Source organism: Cyprinus carpio, chromosome B19 (assembly GCF_018340385.1).
Source record: "Cyprinus carpio isolate SPL01 chromosome B19, ASM1834038v1, whole genome shotgun sequence".
NCBI lineage: Eukaryota > Metazoa > Chordata > Actinopteri > Cypriniformes > Cyprinidae > Cyprinus > Cyprinus carpio.
The window spans coordinates 15,848,051-15,865,288 of record NC_056615.1 but is presented as its reverse complement, the minus strand read 5'-3'; the positions used below and the strand labels follow the sequence as shown (position 1 = coordinate 15,865,288).

General features: G+C 36.6%; 1 protein-coding gene across 5 annotated transcripts in view; it reads left to right on the top strand.

Moving 5' to 3' along the window:
• The window catches only part of csmd3b (CUB and Sushi multiple domains 3b), a 370,548-nt gene extending 354,530 nt beyond the window's left edge, over nt 1–16,018 (top strand). For all 5 annotated transcript variants that reach the window (XM_042745476.1, XM_042745479.1, XM_042745477.1 and 2 more), the window contains 9 exons: nt 4,064–4,137; nt 5,781–5,892; nt 9,472–9,651; nt 11,342–11,407; nt 12,481–12,639; nt 13,341–13,453; nt 14,466–14,553; nt 14,701–14,836; nt 15,153–16,018. In XM_042745476.1, the coding sequence (XP_042601410.1) occupies nt 4,064–4,137; nt 5,781–5,892; nt 9,472–9,651; nt 11,342–11,407; nt 12,481–12,639; nt 13,341–13,453; nt 14,466–14,553; nt 14,701–14,836; nt 15,153–15,312 (1,088 nt within the window). In that variant the 3' untranslated portion in view covers nt 15,313–16,018. The remainder of the gene's footprint in view (nt 1–4,063; nt 4,138–5,780; nt 5,893–9,471; nt 9,652–11,341; nt 11,408–12,480; nt 12,640–13,340; nt 13,454–14,465; nt 14,554–14,700; nt 14,837–15,152) is intronic.
• Nucleotides 16,019–17,238: the final 1,220 nt, after the last annotated feature.

The window sequence follows — 17,238 nt, the reverse complement described above, 5'->3', positions numbered from 1 at the left end:
TATATTATATTTGTGCTTCTTTTAGGCTCATGATTAATTTAAATTTAATTTTAATTTAATGATTAGGTAGTTAATAAGCGGAGATGTTCTGTTTATCTACAGTAGAACGGGATTTAACGATGTAGGCTGATGTGCTTCTTTTCCTTATTACTAATCTTTATTGTTAACCATATTGATGAGAAATGTGATGTATATGTAAAATCCATAGGCTAATTTAATTCAGTTTTGTTCTGTAATGTTGTAATGGTTTTTTTCTACACACACACATACACTACACGTACACATGAACGCTCTTTTCAAACAGAAGCTTATAACACACATGATATCTGCCATATAATGACTACTACAAATTACAAATTATATATAATTTTATTTCATATAAAGGGAAAATTAAAAGTGAGTTTAATCCAAGCAGCTCTAATGGCGCGGTGTTGCCATTTAAACATGTTAATTACAAAAACAAAACGTTCGTTGTACTGTCTCTGGAAAAGATCAACAGTGATTGATCAGCCTTTATTTATACAGTATTGTAGACGTTATTATTACCTAGGCGAAGCAAAATTTGCTGAAATATAGGCTACAGTAAGAGCGCCTGCATGGCTGTCCATCAGATGCCTGTCAAAGTTGAGTTCGTTACTATAGCAACAGTAAAACTTTCATGTCTTTATAAAGAGAAAACAAACTTTCGTTATGTCGAGATAACGAGAAAATTAAGTTGTTATAACGAGAAAACGACTTTCGTTATGTCGAGATAACGAGAAAATTAAGTCGTTATAACGAGAAAACGAACTTCGTTATGTCGAGATAACGAGAAAATTAAGTCGTTATAACGAGAAAACGAACTTCGTTATGTCGAGATAACGAGAAAATTAAGTCGTTATAACGAGAAAACAAAAAGGAAAAAAATTATAATGGATGGCCGCTTAGAACTTCCGTAAAAACCTCATAATGCTAAAACCAAATAATGAGCCAACTGAAGCTGACCACTGCATACAACTCTGCTAAGCGAGAAGCAATTACGGTCACTTAAGTCATTCGTCTCTTTATGGTTTCAAGGTTCAGTAGAAGCTAGGTGATTAGAATTTCAAGTTTTGCCTCGAATAATGCTTTCCAGTAGTCTTATGATTACCGCCCACAACAACAAGCCCTTTTGGTATTATTTGACGCCAGTGCACAAACAAGCTCAAAAGTATTTAGCAACAACATATCCAAAGAAATTGATGCCCTCCCGCAGCCCTAGCAGCCCAGGCCAGTGCTGCTCCAATCAGGCCTGATGTTGTATTGACACCACTATGGTGGGAAAGAACAAAGCCACTCATTTTAGTGACTACAGAACAAGGGAAATTGGAACAGTTGGGAGACGAGTAGACTAGTATGAAATCGAAATTGCATGAGAAACTTCAACTTGACAAACTCACTTCTTGACGGCTGGCAGTGGCAGCTGTTGTGAAGTTATTGTCCTCTGCTTCTCGTGACCTCCTCAAACACAGGTGCACTGAGGCATGCACCTGACTGAAGTTCTATAATTCACCAATCAAATTATTCATCGGCTACACTTTACAATTCAGGTTCAATTCATCATCACTAGTTAATGCATTAGGTATCGTGAACTCACAGTGAACATTACTTTTACAGCATTTATTAATCTTGGTTCATGTTAATTTCTACATTGTACAAATACATTTAAGCCTTTCAAGTTGTATAAATTAACATTAATATATTCTGAAAAGCCATGAATTAACAATGAACAACAGTATATTCAAATTAGCATGAACCTAGATTAATAAATCCTGTAAAAAAAGTTATTCATTAGTTAATGCATTAGGTATAATGAACTAACAGTGTTAACTAATCAAACCTTGTTGTGAAGTGTAACAAATTCTGAATTTTTTACTCACTGCTCTTTTTAGTACAGTTATTTATCACTTTTTTCAACCTTAGTATTTTTTATTGCTGCACCAAGTATATTGTATAAGGTACACAGTGTTTATATAGATCTTTGCACTGTTTGCATAATATAAATTCTCTGATTTGCAGGATTATATATTACTGTCTGATATTCTGAAGATATGATGATACAGTTTGATCTCTTTTAATTGTCAATGCTTTTTTGTTAACTATTTTCTGTTTCTGACTTTTAGTGTACTATTTATTTTAATTATAGATAACCAATTTTTGGTAGCTTGACTAGTTAAACGATGTGAAATCATGAGTTTGTAACTTAAGCTTCAAGTTTTGGGTCTTTGTTCCTTCCGGGGTTATTTCGCATTCTACCCCAACAGATTTTTCCCTTGTTACTTTCACCCCAGGTTCCCTTACTGGAGGGTATTAAGGCACTGACCTCTGTAAAGCTGCTTTAGGGTGCATTTGAATCACAAGAGACACCACAGAGACTGATGTGAACTAAATCAAAGTTATTATTCACAAAGAATTGTTTCTCTCTTTTAAAATATAGAGTTCTGTGAATTAGTTCTAACAGTATTTCTATTCATTTATGCATATGTACATACCTTATTTCTTTCACTTTTCCTTCTCTGCTTATGAACTAGCCTTATGGCTCTATTATTTTCATCCATTTCTCCATGTCTCATTAACAAAGACTCTTCTCACTGTCCCCCTAAGTACAGTGTTTATCTGATTAAACCCCTCAGTTTATATATCCATGAGGGAGTCCTTCTCCTAACGTCAATAAATACATTGATAATTGTTTTTAACTGAGCAAGTAATTGAATAAATGGTCCCAACTCTGTGAGGCCATTATTGAGGAGCCGTGAACAGCCAGCGGGAGATTTGGATGAGTACTGATTGGCATTTTTAAGCATTTAGTGTGTTGTGCCAACAGAAGATGTCAGCCATGGCCTCAAAGCAGGTGTACAGTAATCATTTAGCTCTTTCAATGGAGTATTATTATGGCCTCATATTACAACCTCAAAGACACCATGAAAAATAATTATAGGGTGTTGGCGGGGTGGAAATTAAGTGCTCTAAAAGGAAACTACATATTCATATACATAATTCTTATAGAATGAATCTTGTTGACTGTTCTCTCTGACTAAGGTAGACTATTTCAGTGGCACAGATGCAAAAAATCAAATTCAGCTAACCTTAAAATTGTGCATAGTTAGGTGTAGCAAAATCATTGATTTTTAAAAGTTATCTTTTGTTGTTGACCTAAAAAATAAATGTGCGTTCAATTGCAGATTGAGCTGTCAGTTGGTAGAAGCTGACAAATTAGATACATGGCGACATGAACAGGTTGTGTGACATGACCTCATCCTCGAAAACTTTGAACTAAACTATGCAGGGTACAAGAAATATGACAGGTTTATGCTGTCCTTAGTGTGTTTTGTGCAATGCATTATTAGTGACCAAGAACATGAAACAATCAGAGACATTTAGAAACCAAAATCATTCATTTTACTATGCAACCAATGTCATATTGTTGAGCATGTGCAACTTTTATTATATTATATTATATTCTTCCTTCAAAATCAAAGCAACATGAACACTGTCTGCAACTTTTTTCTCAATATGGCAATGCAGTCATATATTTTCTGTGTGCTGACTCAGTATTAGAAGCTCCACGCTTAAAAAACGGTATGGAAAAGGGGTTGGTTGTGTAAGCCTTGCAGGTTGTCCTGTCATTTGCACGCCTGCATTGAATCAAGGGTCTCTGCGTCAGCTAAGAAATGTGCTCTACATCCCAATTACAGAGCAGCACAGCTGTGTCGTAGCAGATGCACTGCTGCAGCAACACTGCCCCCTGCTGCGTCTCCATCAGCCCATCATATAAAAAACAACTGTTACGACACTGCTGCAGCACTTACATAAACACACAGGCCCCATAACCATCACTATAAGCCGAGTCTTAGCACTGCTTTGAGAGATGTGTTTGGGATCATGAAGGGAGATGTAGCACATATTTATGAGAGTTGGAATGCTGTTATACTCTTATGGTGGGGAAAAGAAACTGCCTCAGTTGTGATAGATAAGAAGATACTAAAAAGAAGAATGTGACTGGATATTCATTTGTTTTGTTTTACTTCTTCCTTTCTTTTCTCAGAGCCAACTCGTACCACCTGTGAGAATCTTGGGACGCCCCGTTATGGCTCTCTTAACAGGACCTTTGGATTTAAGGTAGCAGGATGACTACATACATAAATAAAAACATGTGGAGTTCATGTCATTTTGAGTGCTGCTCTCAAAGCCTAAGAGGGAAATAAGCACTAATATGAACCAACTACTCTGAAATGTATTATTAAATATGAAAAGTAATATTAATTTTTCAAAAAAAAAAAACTTGCACTCCTAAATTATACATATATTTTTATTTTATACTCATATATATTATATACTCATGCACATATATTATATTATAGTATATTATAGTATTGGACCTTTTTTTGCACTTTTATTGTTCTGAAAGCAGTGGTTCGCAATCCACCATCGTCCATAACAAATTTTCCAGATGTTTGGGATATACTGAAAAAGGATTAATGTAAAACATTTTTGCCAAAAAGCTAGAAAAATGGAATAACAATGTCATTTTTAGGTGAGCTGTTTCTTTAGTTAAATTGGTAATGGTTAAAAAGAACAAATTTGCTTCAGATAAAGATATCATATCTTTCCTCATTCTTTCATGAGAGCGATTTTAATGATTTTGAAAGAATGATTCATGGCTTTTCTCAAAAACACTTCAGACAAACTACTTGGTGTAGGCCCTCCATTCCCTCCCATCCACTACTAAATATTATTAAGACCTCTCAAGACTTTTCCCACTTGAGGAGCGGTGAAATATATGCATGGATGTAATAACCACCACAGAACCACTCTTCTCAGTAGTGCAAATGAATCTGATTATGTTTTGTCAGGGGAGCAGGAAAGAGGGAGATGTGAGGAGAGAAAAACAGAAACTCTAAGTCCACTGAGGAAGAGCATTTATCACCAAGATGTGCTGGCATTACGAATTCAAGTCATTACAGTATCAGAGGTCAAGCCCTGCAGAGGCTTCACGAAACGGCTAAATATCATCCTTTCTATATTCGTAAATCATTTGTCTATCCTCAAGAAAAAGGAGCCAGTCAGGCTCTTTTGCTTTCTGGGACTTAATGATGTTGGAGTCAGTGAGAGGAGATATCACGCACCCCAGATAAGCACCAGTGTCTATGGCTCGTCAGCCGTGTTCACAGTGAGCAGGGACATGTTAATCAATTAATGTGCTAAGCCCACATGCCACTCGTTAATATTTTACTTCCCTCGTATGTTTACTAAAGCACAGCCCACACTTATAGGCATATATGCAACACTTTTTTCATCCCATGACATTGCTGATTATAGCATACGGTAGCCACATTCACATGAGGAGCACTACCATATATTATGGAAATAAGTGCCACTTTACATCACTAGTGGTCCGGAAAGAAGGTCACAATGGCTTCCTAAGTGCATGTTCTGGTGATTACATTAGCTGTAGGTAAAGTAGGTAAGTACCATATATGAGAATATCCACCCGACATTAGCGCACATCCATCTGAGCTTTTAAGAGAGCGAGTCTGGGAAGCAGATGGTGTACGACGATGCAGAAGGAACCTGAAAGGTGTGAAATTCTGAGCGACACCTTTGTAGTCGTGGTCTTTTGTAGCATCTGTCCTCAGGAGTGAAACTCTGTCATTCAAAAGCTAGAAGTATTAGGTGTTTAATATTGTGTTTAATCTGCCGCCAGAAGAGAGTTATGGGAGCACAGTGTCTGATGGGATGGGATGTGTGTGTGTTACGTGTAGGTTGGAAGTATGGTGTCTTTCCAGTGTCAGCCTGGTCATCTGCTGCAGGGCTCCACTACACGACTCTGTCAGGCCGACCTAACCTGGAGCGGGACCCAGCCGGAGTGCATCCGTAAGTGTTCCCCATAACACATCTATGGGTATCTGTTAAAATACCAGTTTAGATTTGTGAGTAAAGTTTCTTATTTATAAAGGTCAATGCTAAATGTATATGTACAATAACGCTACAGAGAAATGGGTCCACAAGTGTTGTAGTCAAGCACAGCTCGTTCGAGTCCAAGTCAAAACGGAGACCAGAAGAAAGTCGAGTTCATGTTCAGACAAAAGGGGCTTTTGCACCGGAGGAACCTTTTTATAACTATTGGCGGACGTTCCCTGCTTTTTGGCGTGTTCGCGTCACAGGGTCTAGGAATGTTTATATTCATTCACCGGTTGTTGATGTTTGTAAATGCCGCAAATAAAGACATCACTGTCGATCGCTTCAGAGTTCTGCTGCCTGTGTGAATGAAACCAGGAAAACAGCCCGAGGGAGAAATTAGTTCTCAAGGAACCATCATGAGAACTGAGTTCTTAGAACTATGAAGTGTGAAAGCAACTAAAGTCCACATGCTCCCGAGCTCATAACAAGACCAAGAGCGTGAAAATATGGTCTTGGACTTGGCCTTGAGTCAGGGTCTAAGACCATTATTTCATTCTCTTGGTCTTGGCGCTCAAGTCTGAATTCTAGACTATTGTTTTTTGTTTTTGGTCTTGGCCGTCAAGTCCGAGTCTAAGACCATCATTTAGTGCTCTTGAGCTTGGCCTTGACTGTCAAGTCAGAGTCTGAGGCCATTATTTCATGCTCTTTATCTCGGACTTTATAAGTCTGAATCCAAGACTATCATTTTAGGTCTTGGTCTTGTCTTGGACTCAACCCTATTCTAGTCTTGAAATGGTCTCAACTACAACACTGTTCAGTTCAACTTTAATTTACTATTAAATGCCATGTGTTCTACAAACAAAAGGTTAACATCAATTAACTTGCATTTGAGACACCATATGACCAGTTATTTTGTGTTTTTGGTCTGCTAATGACAGTAATTCCAGTAAGTTCATATTCATAATGATTATTCATTTCACAACATCCATCACATGCTAAGTCTAAGTATTCATTCCACTGAAGATAGTTGGACATGTTTATTTCTGTTCTTATATTAACATCAGAAGAAAATATGGTGGAAAATGCACTTGAAGCTTATTTATGAACACAGTCTTTTGCAATATAGGCTTTTATGATGCAACATAAAACACTAGAGTAAACCACTCGTCTATTGTTTGGGAAAAGATGTCTGGGCTTAACAGAAGTTACTTTTTTGTTTTAGCCTGACTGAATATAGATATTTATAGTGATAGTTTCTGTTAGATTGACTACCATTTGAATGTAAATGTGCTCTCCCTCCTCATATAAATTAGATTTCACAACCATCAAATGATGTGATAATTCTCAGTGGCACACTCCTGATAACCATTTTGTACTTTATGATTGTTATTAAAGGAAATACTCCACATAGTAACTCAGAAATCACTTTATTTTCTGTATCAATCTGCAGTTTGTTAACACAGCAGCGTGAAAACACCATGTGAGTTACACTATGGATATTACTCATTGCTAAAACTAGCAGTGTGAAACAGACCTTTGGCTGACTCTTAAACTACTGTAATGAGCTGACCAGTGTATTGCTTCTCTGAGGTTCATTTGAACAGATGATGTGCATACTCAACCATACTAAAAGAGAATCACTTACAAAATGTCTCATATTATCTGAAAGAGGGAAGATTAATGTTTCTCACACAATGGCCACTTGAGTTGAATTGCTCCTGAATTTTGTGGGTGATAAATGTGAGTTGCGATACCACTCCCCTGGTTCACTTCATCAATTGACAAATCACTGATCACATAGTGATAAAGGTTATTAATTTCACTCTCTTTGAGGGTTAAAGCACACAGATTTCTTGATTAATCTATTTTAATTACTTTGATAAAAATAAAATGCTTAGTTTGTTTACTTACAACTCAGAAAGTTTGTTAAATACACAGCAGTTTCAAATCCGTTCCCTGTAAGTCTTTCTAATGTAAAATACCCCTGACATAACCTCTGTGTATTTACATCGCAAATGGATGAAGATGATTCACCCAGGTCTGGTGGGTTATCATGGTGGGCTACGAGGCTTGTGATTGGATTATGTCCATTTACCAATAGAAGCTCCAAAATCAACAGCATTAAAGCAGACTGAAGTACGTGAAAACAGCTGGCCTCTAATTTCACAAGACAGATTGCCATTCAGTTGAAGCATTTCAAAAGCTAATTACATTTTGCATCATGCCACTGCCCCAAAGTTCTGTCATTGTTTTGCAAAAATTAGGAAATTAAACAATGAGATGGCTAGGAAGACACAGCGCTTCCCATCGCTTAATTGTAAATCTGTGATAAAAACAGCTTTTGTGAGCTTGCACCTAATCACACCATTTTTTTCCCCCAAGAATAATGGAGATCATTCTGTAATTACGCACTGTAATTTTGTTTACACAGAGCAGTTGGCTACTCCCAGAGTCAGGCTGAGTGCTAAATCATCTTTCTCATTCCCCTCTTTTATTTTACACAGAATTGGATATTGGCTGGCTGTCCTTTCCATTAGCGTTCCACTAGATTCGTCTCCAAAGAAATAGTTTCTTTTTTTTTTTGCTCTGTCCTGAGAATTTATTTATTTTCTTCAAGTGGACTGAATCATATCATTAATAGCAATGGAAGGATTTGACATGCAAAAAGCTATAGATTAGTAGTATCTATAAAAAATACAGTTAATATATACATTTATCAAGTCATGTATTTAAAAAAAAAAAAAGCAGGGATAATTGTCATCATATCAGGTATTTGCACAATTTGGGTGGGGGGGTATTTTGTTTTAAGTAGATATGGCATGATTCTGTATTTGTTGGTTTTAGTATCATAATTTTATTCATTCATAGACATCAAATCATAAGTAATTTTAAATGGATCTCTCCTTTTTAATATTAGGAAAGAGCATGAATAACAATATGAATTGAATGTCAAAGGTGTTTGTTTTCTCAATAAATGAGCAGAATGTATTGCAATAATCCCTGCACTCCCATATTACGCAGCAATGTAACTGGAAACCGTAATAGTTTCTTTGCCTGGTTACATTCTTTTCTTTTGTGGCTGTACTGTTGATGTAGTGATCATGGATAGAAACCCTTATCAAAGTCTTGGATAAAAGAACTAGGTCCAGTGCACCGAGCCAAAACCTCAATCTGGCTACTTTTGATCAAAGTCATAGTGATGGTGGAGCTGTTGAAATGACTGAGTGAGCATTGGCTTGCGTTTGATCTGCTGGTGTGACAGGTAAAGGTGCGCTCCCTTTAAGTGCCGTCTGCTAGCATGCATCAATGTCTGCCACACTCAAGGTTCTCAGCCAGCTTTTGTAGGCACAGGAACGTGGCAGTGTCATCTACTGAGGGAGAGAGCATAGATCCTCTCTAAAGAAACACGCCATGTTGTCTTAAGTTCAAACTTCATTTTGATTTTGCCCCCTGAAGTTTGAAGTCTGATTATATGGGGAGCGAGACTGTTTGCTAGATAGTGCTTTCATTTATTTTGTATCTTTTTTTAAATTACTCTTGTTCCCTTTGTAGCCCATAGTTGTAAACAGCCAGAGAGTCCTCCTCATGTGGATGTTGTGGGTATGGATCTACCCTCCTATGGTTACACACTCCTCTACACTTGCCAGACCGGCTTCTTTTTGTCTGGGGGCTCTGAGCACCGGGTCTGCAAGTCTGATGGAACTTGGACTGGGAAGATGCCTTTGTGTCGAGGTATCATTTCACATTCTCTGCCAGCACTTTTAACATATATCATGCATACAGAATATCCCCATTAAAAACATTCAATCGTGTCCCCTTATATTTTACTGATTGGAGTTTTTTGACAAATTTTAATTTATACTTTTTTTTTTTTTACTTTACGACATTTGATTAATTTTATACAACATGATCAATGAGACACAATGTACCATCAAAAAGTGGTTGTTCGATTGCAATTTTGCTTGTCCTAATAATATACGTTTGAAAAGTTAGGGGTCAAAGATTTTTTTTTAATTAATACTTTTATTCAGCAAGGATGCATTAAATGGACTCTAAAGACATTTTAAATGTTATCTTTTGAATTTGCTATTCAAACAACATGTTTTCAACAATTTTAATAAGAATTGTTTCTTGCCAATTAGAATGATTTCCGGAGGATCATATGACACTGATGACTGAAGTAATGGATGCTTAATATTCAACTTTGCAATCACAGGAATAAATTACATTTTACAATATTTTTCAAATAGTTATTTTAATTGTGATATTTCACAATATTATGTTAGTTTTACTGTATTTTTCAAGTTCAAATTAATGCAGCCTTGGTGAGCACATCTTACATTATTATAAACATACTTAGGGGTGGGCGATATAACCAAAATCTTCACATCACAATATGAGTCATTTTTATTTCATGGTATTTACCACAATATAGTTATTTTTGCTTAAATAAGGTCTTTATGATATCAGATTTTTTTTTAAATCATAGAAAAAACTTAAGCTACGTAAAGAACAAGTATATATTATATATATTTAACTTCAGTTTTTATTGAAGTTAAAAAAGTGATTTAGCTGTCACTTTAAGAGCTGCCCAGATCCAATCTACTGTTATGTATTTTCTTTCTCAGCTGTTTGCTTTCACTTGAGACCTAAATTACTGTGTTTATGAGGATACTTGCAAAGATGGGCATTTTGACAATACAAGTGTGTGTTTTTAACTGTTCAAGCTTATAAAGCAGCAAAAATAACTTTCAATTCTCCCACGCTCTGTGAGCACAATCTTCACGTGTGCTTTTTCCTATTTAGTTTTTCATTTTAGAATTAAAATAAAATTGATTTTTTTTCTCTCTCTCTATTATGGCACATTTTGCTAAACCAGACAACATTTCTCCTTTCTGATAACTGACTTTGCACTTTCTGCCCGAGTGAGCGTGTGCTCAGGTGGGGTGCTGGAGCATGTGGCCAGCATGCTGCAGTGCTGTGATTTTATCTTCCTCGTCTTCATCCTGCAGCTCCGAGCGCTGCCACAGCAGCCAGCACACTCCACCGTGTACAGCTGTACACTTCAGGCTTTCCAGTAATTACTGCACATAAACAGATGTGATTGTCTATAAAAAAAAATTCCAGAGTGGTCGACACGGAGCTTCTCCAAACTGTGATGGGACTTTGTTTCTCCCTCATTTTTCTGCGCCTGTCCTAAACAGCCTCCTTTTGTATGTTTAGTTATGCTGCTTGATATGTTGACCATGTCACCCCTGCTGTCTGCAGTCACCTGATTTTTCTTTGTGAAAGGGAAGAAAGGAGGCACACTATTGCCTGGGGATGTTACTGAACGCATGAAATGATAAAAGTGATGCCAATTTGATCTGTCAATCTTTTTTAATAAAAATGCCTTATTCATTTTTGCTCTTTTTTTTCCCAGCGGGCTCCAAACTCTCCGAAAAGCCTATTAAACCAGTCCCAGGGACACCGAGTCCGAAGCTAAATGGTGGGTGCACTGTTATTACGAAATGGGGCTTCGTTTGAAAGACCACTTATGAGTGTTAAGTGCACTACCTCATTTAGGATGCATAATTTTGGCTGAACGTCTCCTCTATTTGGCCACAGAGTGCAATGGTACCTTAAACATTTACTATCCATGATGTATTCCAGACCACAGCCCCAGGAGGAGGGGACTAATGAGGGGAAAACGGGTTCCAGTTAGTTTAACAGTAAAGTAGTCTGGCAGCCGCAAGAAACTCGACTGGAATCACAAGATAATCCTACTGAACTTTGCCAGACTTTCTTAGAGCATATTGCATTTCTTACGTTTATATACTTAGAGAGCAGGATTAAGTTGGAGACAAGCTGGTGTCCTGCAAAGCTTTAAGCGTGCAATGATGAAGCTCCTCCAGGCTGGAACACCCACAGAAAATATGACTCCTCTAAGTCACTGAGTCCGTGGCAGAAAGGACAAACCGGATATCCAATATGTTTCTAGAAACTGATGGATCCTAGGATCAGTAAGACACGGAGAACCATTGAAGCTACTGGGTTCTGAAACGGAAGATTACAGGAAAATTGACTGCCTTTGTGAAGACTCAGAGCGTGTTATCTGAAAACGCTGGCCAACACATTATTTCTTATCTGGCTCTATTATAAATATCTTAACTGTATAACTGAATACTTTGTTGAATTATATGCTGAATTATGGCTAAATTTGACTTAATCATTTGCCTTGCTTAAACAGTAAGATATAAGAAGCTATATTAATGTATATTAATATAATTATATTTAATTAGGTGTATACTAACATATAAATATTTATTAATATATTTATTTATTTAGAAATATCTGGTTTATAACATCAACTAGATTTAATAAAATAGATCAAACAAAATATAGCTCTGTATACAGATTAAATATCAGGAATTCGATATATGTGGAAATTATTCAGATGTGTCTATGTGAGCGTTATATGTTTTGTAATATGATATGTTCATGGATTGATATGACTAATATTGAAAAATTCTATTTGAATAATATTATGAATGTGTCTTTCCTTTGTTTATTTGTTTACAGTTCCTGATGATGTATTTGCCCCTAACTACATCTGGAAGGGCTCATATAACTACAAAGGAAGAAAACAACCAATGACTTTGAGTATCACAAGCTTTAATACAACCACGGGTAGAGTTAACGTCACATTAACAAGCAGCAACATGGAACTACTGCTTTCAGGTCGGTTTATTGTTAAACTCCACAGATTTACTGAGCTGATAGAACAAATTATAATACAGGCATGCAAACATGAGGACTGTCTGTTCCTACCATCACCGAATCTGATTTAGCCCATCAGAGTCAAATTAAACTAGACCGTTAATGAGTTAGATCGTTAGACTACCTCTTCCACTCATGAGACTCACTGAGTCTTTATAAAGCTGACATATGCTTTACATTATCTAATTAATCTTAGACACTTCTATTGGCCAGCCATCAGGAATAATCACTGGTGAATAAAGGTGAATAAACCACCGGTCACTCAAGTGAAAAATGGACTTGTCGGAATGGTAATATGATCATAACAGCGAACCATCAACTGATTAGTCATGAGCAAGTTGGAGGGCAATGAAATGTATCTGTTCATCCAAAATGCTAGAATGTCATTAGCCATGTCTGCATGTTCTCAATTAGCTTCTTGTTTGTAGTTTAGAAAGTGGGCAGTTAGGTCAGGAGGAGTGCTTGTAGACAAAGAGCTGTGTCTTAGGTAATGCGGGGCTTGTCGATACTTTTATTCTGTGGTCAGTCTAGAGAGTGCGTGTGCTTGCAATTCTGTTCAGCAGTTAGAGAGAGTGACCGAAACAAGAAGAGAGCAATAAGAGGATGAAACACATTTACGCAGAACATGGAGACAGCTGTCTGCTCTCTGTTCTCTCTCGCAGGTGTCTATAAGAGCCAGGAAGCACGTCTGATGCTGCTGGTGTATCATGTGAAAGCGCCCTCATCCACCACACTCAGCAAGATCAAAGAAGAGCAGTGGACCCTGGATGGATTTGTATGTGCACATGTGTTTTATTTTAGGGCTATTATCTTTTTAGGTTATTTTGTACAGAGGAATATAGTGTTATATACAGTACTAAAATGCATTGATGGATGATGTACGTGCATCCTGCACTTGAGTTAAAATACAGATATCCTGATGAAATTTTACTCCAGTAAAAGTATAAGTACACTGCTTTTACATTTCTAACAGGGTTATTGTTGTACACTAAACTGAGACTAAATTTAAAACCATGAAACTAAAATAAACATGGTAACACTTTAGATTAGGGAAAGCATATTCACTATTAATTAAGAGTTAGTGAATAGTGTTGTCTAATCAAAAACGTTAACAGAAATAAAACCAAATATTAAAAAGCAACATTTCTGATTTTAACTCAAATGAAATAACTAAACTATAACTGAAATTTAAAATAATGACACTCTTAACATATATAAAAAGAACGATGACAAATGACAAAAACACACAATATTTCTAAAATTAAACCACTTTATAAAATTAAAATAGAAAATAGGAAAATAAAAAATGGATTCAAAATATTAATAAAAAATTATTATAGTATCTGGAAACTAAAATAATACTGATTTCTACTTCTGTAAAAGTACACCTACTGCAGTCATATCAGTGTAATTAAAGAATCATTAAAATATGATTTGTGAACCAGTCCAGTCGACTCAAAATAGTGATTTATTAATCAAAAATGACTATCTGCTTCTGACAGCGGGTGTTGTTTTTTTTCTGAAATATACAATAGTGAAGTGAAATGTCAAATATTATGCTTTAGAATGTAGTAAAGTCAAATATTTTGATCATTTAAATACTCTTAAATTTACTGAAGTATGTTTAATTACTGTCCACCATTGCTAATGTGAATGTAAACTGCTAATAAGACATTGTTCATTTATCTTTAGTGTTATTTTGCCAATCTGTGTGAGCACTAGTGATTATAAGTGGATATTCCCATTGGTCTGCAAGGCAGCTGATGTGTTTGATTGTTTGCCGTCAGGTGTCTGCTGAACCAGATGGGACCACATATGTCTTTCAAGGCTTTATACAGGGTAAAGACTACGGCCAGTTTGGCCTGCAAAGGCTAGGTATGGGAGTCCATCTTCATATTTTTTGCATGTTGCATTGTTTCATTGTAAAATATTTTATCTCGCCCTGTTCTGACAAAAAAGTTAATTAAATAGACACGAGTACATACTAAAATGAAAATGAATGTGTTTCTTGATTTCTTGCAGGTTTGAATATGTCAGAAAGTAATAATTCGTCAAATCCACCACATGGTACAAACAGTAGCTCTGTGGCCATAGCAATCCTTGTGCCTTTTTTCGCCCTGATATTTGCAGGCTTCGGATTTTATCTCTACAAGCAGCGGTGAGTCTTGTTGTTTGTCAAAGTTTGTTTGTGGAGTTGTTCTTTTAGAATTTAGAAATCAGTCTCTGACAAAATCATCATCATTTGTTGCAGGATGGAAAGAAATAGACGGTGACAGAACACCGTCTTTAGAGACAGAATTAGCTCGTTTGCAGGTTATTGAATGCGATCATAATTAGATGCTAGCTTTCTTCCCTGCGTGATTCCACGTACCTGCTGCCTCCTAACGTCTTTCCGAAACTCTCAAAGCTGCTGCAGATTTTATTCTAATGACATTCTGATGTCGTGTCTTGTGTGTGTTGTTTCGCTCTGACAGGACTACTCCAAAAACCCAGTACACAGGCTGTTCAGTTCACGAGAACAACAACGGGCAGGCCGCCTTCGAGAACCCCATGTACAACACCAACGCAAAGTCCTCGGAATGCAAAGCTGTCCGATTTGACCCCAATCTGAACACAGTCTGCACAATGGTATAATTAGGTCCGCCTGACGTGAGAACATCCGTGGAGTTTTTTTTTTTTTTTTTTTTTTTTTAAGGGTTTTTGCTTTGCTTTGTTTTTTAAATGGAGGTGGAAACAATCGCATTACAGTCATGGACGGATTTGTCTGAGACTCACAGAGGATGTCTAGCACAAACGCTGTTGCCCTTCCTCTGATATATAAAGCACACTCTTCAGGAACCAGTTGACCATGTGCGTCCACGGAGGACACGTGAAGTATCAAACATTGTCATGGGGGATTTTTTTTTTTTGAAGACTCACTCTGAAAAGCTTCTTCATGACGGAAAGCATGAAGAGGTTCTTCTGCTACCTTATTCACACTCCGTGAGTGCTTCTTCACAGTTGACTGGGTATTTTTTTAGGGGAAAGGGATCTGTAAATCTACTTGCATATATATGAGGAGCATTCACCACCTATATTTTTGTGCGATATATATTCCCACATGGGAGAGGCCAAGAGAGAATGATTCTAACAAGAGTTTATGAGGAGATTCACATCGACCGATACATGATTTCTCTGAAGTTTTATTTACAGCTCATTCACAGTCATTCCTTTAGCTTCGGTTCATCTCTGTGATTGGGCACTGAGGCATTATGTGATGTGTTTGGGTAAAACGAGAGAAAATGTGTGGAAAAGTGGTGTGTCGTTACCTCCTGAGGATTTTATATATATATATATATATATATATATATATATATATATATATATATATATATATATATATATATAGATAAATGTTATAGATCTTTGATATTCAGTATGTGTGTCTGTTGATAAGCACCCGTCTTCAGAATGGGCCGTAGGACAAATGTCAGCATTTTGACCTGAAGCCTGCAGATTAGTTTTTCTTTTCTATTTATTTTTAATTGGTGTTTCAGTGCGGAAGTGTCATTGAGCTCCATTTGTATTTGGTAAACAAATTTGATATGATGATTTGGTCATTATAACAACTTGCCATTCTTATTATTACTGTTATTATATAAAAATTTGTATAAAATGAAATGCACTTGACATTTATACAGTATACTTTTATATAAACCTCAGATTACATATGGTAACACACAAATGCATGTTTCTTAAGATATATTGATATATGGTGGCAACAATATGATCATATCTATCGTGTACATATGGCCTGTGAAACACCTTTCCGGTTATGTCTGAGCTTGTTGTGTTTTACACTAAACATGTTCATCCAAATCATTAACAATCGATGATTATTTGACCGTAAAAAATATCTAAAGTGAGTTTGGTCAACCTAAACAAAGTTATTACAAAGAAAAAAGACATATCACACTATATGTTTGATAGGAGATGAAATTCAGAAGACTTTTAGTCATAAGAACACAAGGACAGACACTGCTGGTCATGTGTTTCCAGGCCTGCAAGCTGTGAGATTCATTCCAGTGCCTTCTAAAGTACTCACCACCACATTTTCCTCAAACAGGTCATATGAAAGGATATCGAAAATGATTCTGTGTCAGTAGAATGAATGTGATATTACAGTCCAGGTACGCTGTTGTGCATCTGCAGGAGCAATCGCTGCAGTCTTCAGGAGGCTATGCTGACAATGTCCTGGAGTTCCAAAATCCAACAAACCAACCTGTGATATTTTTTGCATTCATTTTTGCACTCAGCCATAGGGATTTGCAGTCTTGCACATCATTGACATAACTGATTTATTTGAGTTTCTTATTTATCCCTAGGATTTTTTTAAATACATGGCAGATTTTTACACAGTGCCTACCAAAAACCATGTGACCCAGGTCTGCTGCTTCCTCACTTCCTCTACTCATTCCTCGCCTCTGCCATATAGTTTATGGATTTTAATTTCTCCCCGCCCTTGAAATGTGTGGTTCAGAAATACAATTTTATCCAACGCCACTGCCCGTCAAGACATTT